This window comes from Bactrocera neohumeralis, chromosome 6 (assembly GCF_024586455.1).
Source record: "Bactrocera neohumeralis isolate Rockhampton chromosome 6, APGP_CSIRO_Bneo_wtdbg2-racon-allhic-juicebox.fasta_v2, whole genome shotgun sequence".
NCBI classification, from domain to species: Eukaryota; Metazoa; Arthropoda; class Insecta; order Diptera; family Tephritidae; genus Bactrocera; species Bactrocera neohumeralis.
In genome coordinates, this window is record NC_065923.1 from 59,530,641 (window position 1) to 59,537,136 (window position 6,496).

A 6,496-nucleotide genomic window follows, 5' to 3' on the forward strand; every position below is an offset into this window, starting at 1 on the left:
GCAAGAAATTTGTACAGTTATTAATCCATTTCTGCAAAAGGTCTTAACAGGGGCCGTCGATTTTGCAATTAGGTTCGATGAAGGCTGAACAACACACTACAACCACTACGTACAGGGTGGTAAGGCAGGAGGCCGATCTACATCACGGCTCACACATGATTTTACAATCGATTCGTGATCGTATTTTGATCGTAATCGTTGAAGTTTTTGATTGTGTACTTGCAAACGTGTATTTATTCGTCGTGATAAATAAAATAATAGGGGTATTCTCTTGCTCTTGCAAAACCCTTGCACGGTACAAGAATTGCATATATTTCCTGTTGGTGCACCGGCACAACAACAAACACACGCAGAAAATTATTTGCAATGACTGTAAAATATGTCAGACCAAAACCTATGTACATATATTTGCGTACAATGTCACGCAAAAATATAATTGCAACCCTGTTTTAGCTGTCATTATACATAAAGACATATTACGTCGTTAAATTGTTGAGGAAGGTAAATTTTAATCAGATTTTATAATTTCTATTTAAATTATAAAGACTTGTTAGTTTTTTTTGTTAAAAATGTATGCAGAAGGTGCGCCAATTCACAATAGCCATGCATAATAGTCATTAACAATAAATTGACCGAATCAGCCGTTCATATATCACTAGATTCTGCAATGGGTGGTCTCGTGCTCTTGTATATTTCGGCATAGTATTTTTGCAATCTGCAATCTTGCAAGAGCAAGAGAATACCCCTAATATAATTTAATTGCATCTTAGCTACAGCAAGGCGTGGGCGGGGGTTTCTAGTACGTAAAATAATAATAGATATAAAAGAAATTTATATATAATTATAAATGATATAAACTGTCTCATTAAGTTTAAATAGTTTCTTAACCAAAGTCAATAACATCAGATCTTAAATACATTCATATGTATGTATATACATACATACAATCAAATTCCCTATTATGGACAGTCCTTATAATGGGACACCCCCCAGAATAGGACAAGTTCATGAAACCAGCGTTTTTATTAAAATTTTAATACACAACCAATTCTTATAACCGGACATGGACACTATTCACTTCGTTCAAATTACCTCTTACAATCGAACAATATTATATAAAATATGTAAAAAATTGTGTATAATTTGTATAGTTTGTAATTCCCGCTTTTTAGTCCTCATGTGTGTAATTCTTAATTTTGGAGTTTTGCGAAAGTTTTTTTAAGAACATAAGAACAATACGCAAAAAGATCAAACAAATTATCTTGCGCGGGCGCTCCATGGAAATGATTCCTCCTGGCTGGCATTGGCTCGCATTCATTAGTTCAGCAGAAATATAGTTTTGAGTCGCATGGCCTGAATAGAAGCGGGATAGTCGGCATAGACTATAAACTTTACATATCCCCACACGAAAAAGTCTAACAGTGTGATATCACACGATCTTAGTGGCCAATCGAGTGACCCAAAACGCTCACCGAAGTATTTTCTCAATAAATCCATTGGTTTATGCGATGCGTGAGAAGTGGCAGAGTGTTGTTGAAACCAAATGTCGTCGAGATTACGAGTTTCAATTTTAGGCATCAAGTAGTGGGTTATCATGGCGCGATAACGGTTGCCGTTGACGGTTATTTTCTCACCGGTATCTTTTTTGAAGAAATATGGATCGACAATTCCACCGGCCCACAAACCACACCATTCCTGGACGAAATGGCGTCATTTTTGAGCAAAATTTGACTTGCAACGTCGGATCTTTTTGGAACTTTTTAAGAGCTCATAGAGCGAAGTGATGTCGCTTGGGAAGATCCAGCGGCCTCGGTTCTTGCACAAGGTGTATTTTATACACTTTCAATTTAAGATCTCGACAAATGCGCCAAGTCGTTCCATACATCAATCCTAGTTGCTGGTATTTCGATGATGAAATGCCTAAACAATACTGAATAAAAATAACATGACAGCTTGACACGACTCATGCGTGATCTCTTAAAAAAACGCTTTTGAAAAATCACCTCTACTTTGATTACAATTTCTGTTCGTTTTTGTGATCCTAAAATTCATTTTGAACCCAAGTTCTTGATATACCCTATATGTGGACAGCTCCTATAGCCGGACAAAAAAACTTCGAAGATGGGTGTCCGGCTTCATTGTACAATGTATGTACATATATTAATAGTGGCTAGTGGCCTATTTTATTCTTCTTCGTTCTAATATTTTAAAAGTTATGGTAGTATTTGCAAAAATAATAATATAATGTCTGTAAAAACCGGCGTAAAAATTAAGAAGGCAAGTAGCAAAGTTGTTACCTGATGATTTAATCTATAACCTATTCTGATAGTGATTTCAAAGATCTCGTACGAAAGAAATAAGAAATTTTTGAAAATCAAAATATCCGAATTTGGAAATAATAAAAAGGGTATTAAGAAAGAGAGAAAGCGGATGTTCTTATATACTTGTAAGAAAGTTTTGTGGCATTCTTTTTTGACGAAGTCGAGCAGTCTCATATAATATTGGGTCATTAATACAAGTAGTGCGTCTTCCTTTTTTCCTTACAATAAACTTATCGGTTTCTTTTAACCCAACATAATCTAACTACTATCATATATACTTCATCGCTTTCAATATACTACATATATTTAATGAAAGTAGTAAAGTAGCTATAGGTACGTATGTATGTTATATGTACATTGAGTACATACATAAATATATACATACCTATAATGATTATTAAATATAAACAAGGGAAAATACCGCGAACGAGTTCATTTGTATATACTATATTGAACTGGTCACCCAGTCGGTAACTCAGAACGAATGGAAAATCTAAAATTGTGGAACACAATTTTTCTAATAAAGTTTTAAACCTTTGAACTTTTAAATTTCAACGGTATTATTTTGTTGTTGTTCTTATAATTTTAAGTTCTTTAATAAACTCCAAGTTCTAAAAATAGTTATCAAATTATTAAACAGTGCCCATTATTCAAAAGACATCGCAAACATTTGTACATTTTTTACACTGTCCGGAGAGAAAAGTAGAAAGCCACAGGCTGTCAATTCATCAATTCGTACAAAAAACTCGTACAAATACAATAAACTTAACGAGATGCCCACACATTCTTGTTTGCTTTGATTTCAAAGGTATTATTTTGTTGTTGTTTTACATGTTGACAAGAGAGCAGAGGAGATAACTTTTTAATTTCATTTCAATAAATTCTAAATTCTAAAAATAGTTATCAAATTATTAAGCATTGCTCATTATTCAAAAAGACATCGCTAACATATATATTTGTACATTTTTTACACTGTTATACTTAAACGATTTTTACAAGTTCTTCTATGCGGCGGAAACAGGCTGTGATATCATCATATGTATCTGATAAACTTGGCCCAAAACTGTCAATTTATAAGAAGTGAATTTCGACACTACATATACGACGACATTGACATAGTTGCCCACCTCCCATATAAAGAGCGAATTAAATTTTACGGAAGAAATTGCAGAAGGAAGCTGCACCCAGGCTTTTTTTAAAACCAAAAACCATATCTCAGCGGCTACGCTGACTAGGTCATGTTGTCCTGATGGATGAAAACACTCCAGCTTGAAAACGGTATTATTTCGTATTCGACACAAACATTTGTACCCGCCGGAGGGAAGCAGAAAGAAGAGGAAGATCCTCCACAAATACCTTGGAAGGACCAACATTCTTGTTTGCTTTGAGAAGGACCTTTTGTTGTTGTTTTACATGTTGACAAGAGCTTTTTAATTTCATTTCAATAAATTCTAAATTCTAAAAATATCCATTTGCGCATTTTTTACACGTTATACGAAAATTTTTAAACGACTGGCGCGCTGTTGATATCACTCGGCTATAATCGCCCAAAACTACGCCAATTTATAAGAAGTGAAGAAGAATTTCGACACTACCCTTGATATATGTATATTGATCGTTCATGAGGCAGGAATGCCGCATAAACTGTATGCTCCATAACTATTTCTAAATCTGGTAAGTCCATAATTTTCTTAACGAATCATTTGATTTACATGTCCGCTAGACAGATCAACTAACATATGGAAAGTTACAGTTACAGAATGTTTTAATCCAAATTAAAAAAATAGGTCGACTCTGTTTAGAAAAACTAATTTATCGTTTGCATTTCGATGCTTCGTAGATCTTCTTAAACGGCGAAAAGAAAATACATAAGAGATAATTAGAGATAGTACCCTCCATTTCTATTATGGGGACTGGTCTGAACATCTCAAGACAGTAGGGCCTCTTGAAACTGAATGAATCCCGATTTTCATCCGGCGATGGCCTGTCATCTCGGCAGCGTTTCTCAAAACTATCATCTCGCTGGCTTTGTAGGATAGTGTAATAAGTGTAATGCCCCTTTGCTAACGAATGACGAACCAATGCTTGTATAACATTCATCTCCAGCGATTACATCTCTGTTCTTTTTCTCAATTCTATTACAGATCAATTCTTTAAACTCAATTTTATGTGGGTATGTGGGTATGTGTGTATGGATTTGATATAAAAGCTTTGGGATTGCGAAAATATTGACAGTAACGATTTGTGATCGCCGCGAGTTAAAAGAGAAGTGCTTACCATAAATATGAAGTGTTTTCTGGTCTTTCTTTTGTTGTTTGTGTTATTGGGTGTGAATGCCTATGACTTTGATGATAGTGCTTTCAGTAAGTTGATGAATGTATAGTATAATTATTTCATTGGGAACTAATGTTATCGCTATTGTTGACACCTTAGATGAATATCTCTTCAAGGAGCTGCAGTCTCATTACGAAGAAGACGAAGTCTCACATAGAACACGTCGTGAGGCCACAGATGCCAACGAGTGTTCTAAGCGTAATTGGAAAAAGGATATGCAGTGTTGTAAGGGGGGTAATGTGAACGGTGATCAATTGGAACTCTTTAAGAGCGTGAAGAAACAATGCATTGCCGATTTGAAAGGCGAACCTGGTGAGAATTTTTGGTTAAACTTAGTGTTTGTTTTTAGTTTCTATTACTATACCTCAAAATAGCTAATAAACTCGTAACTTTGTTTCCTATTCTCGCCACAGCTGATGACGCAGTAGATCCCTTCGATTGTGAGAAGATGCAACAAGTTAAAGAAAAAATGATTTGTATAACCGAATGCGTAGCGAAAAATTTTAAAAGTCTCGATGAGCATGGCGAGCTGCAACGTGAGGCTATTTTGGAGGGGTTGCGACGACAAATTGGTACGGTACAATGGAAGCTCGATGCGATTGAAGGCTATGTGGACACCTGCTTGGCTGAGGTTAAGGAGAAGCGTGAACAAAAACAAAAGGCGGGTGAATTGAAGGAGGAGGGTTGTAGTCGTTCGCCGTTGGCTTTCCATAGATGTATGTGGCGTCAGTTTTGGAATGGTTGCCCGGCGGATTTACGTGTCGACTCTCCAAAGTGCAACAAATTGCGTGAACGCGTGGCCAATGGTGATACGCGCTTCTTTGGGAAACACTTCCTACACAAATACTACCCTAATCCACACGATGAGGAGTAAAATGAATACCTTAATACAGCAATTTTGTTTTATTGAAAATATATGAATAAAGTGATTGGAAGCAATTAAAAGTGCAATGGAAACCATTTTTATCCATTGCAATCATTTTTAAAGGCTTTCAGCAGCAACACACACTCTTCTTTAGCACATTCATCTCAATATTCATTGAGTTAGTTATTCAACGCGCTCAGTTGCAACAATAAATCCCCACCAAAACATTGCTTTTGTGCATAAATTGAAAATCCTTTCAGCCGCATACATTCCGTTGCATTCTCATTTGCTTATCAAAGGCCACAGTATTGCATTGTGAGCATCATTGCAGTGAGCTACACTTTGAATATTCATGCAATTTTGACAGTCGAGCCATCAACATCAATGCCCTCCCTGTTCGCTCCTGGTCGGCTTGTAAAGGTGTTATCCACCAATGCAACAAATTGACTTAACAGCGTCCTTATTATTAAGTGCACACTTTGTTGTTTTTTCTTTCTTTTTTAATGTTTTTGATGCAGTTGTGCATTTGATGCTGCAGCCGATTAGTGAAGGATTTTTTTGCAAAAGCCCCGGGTATTTTTGGGCAGCAAACAAGTCACAAAACCAAGCAGACAATCATCCACAAAGCAGCCACAGTGGGATCAATTGGTGTGGTTCTTATATAAAAATTCGATTCCTTTAAACGAGAGGCAAAAGGATACACGCTAAGAAAATTAGTCGTTTGTAAAGTAACGAAGTACTGTCAGCTATTTTCTCCAAATAGGAAAGGTGTGTTGCAAAATAAAAAGGTTCCATTGAGAATGAACTCTTAAGAACAAATAATGATATTTTGAGCGTTTCGTTCTAAACGATCTAAGATAGATTGGGTATTGAGCCTTAATGGCAAATTGATAAAAGCCTGTAAGAAATAATACATTAAAATCATTGTTTCGTAGGGAATGAGATAGAAAAATACAAAAAAGCTTTTCTGTGTTGA

The 6,496-nt window shown here is 35.8% G+C and overlaps 1 protein-coding gene across 1 annotated transcript; it reads left to right on the plus strand.

The window, feature by feature from the left end:
• The first annotated feature begins 4,544 nt into the window (after positions 1 to 4,544).
• LOC126762653 (uncharacterized) lies at positions 4,545 to 5,663 on the plus strand. Its single transcript, XM_050479550.1, has 3 exons — positions 4,545 to 4,684; positions 4,755 to 4,967; positions 5,069 to 5,663. Exons 1-3 carry the CDS (start codon positions 4,606 to 4,608, stop codon positions 5,527 to 5,529), a joined length of 753 nt encoding a protein of 250 aa, XP_050335507.1. The 5' UTR covers positions 4,545 to 4,605; the 3' UTR covers positions 5,530 to 5,663.
• The last annotated feature ends 833 nt before the right edge of the window (positions 5,664 to 6,496 follow it).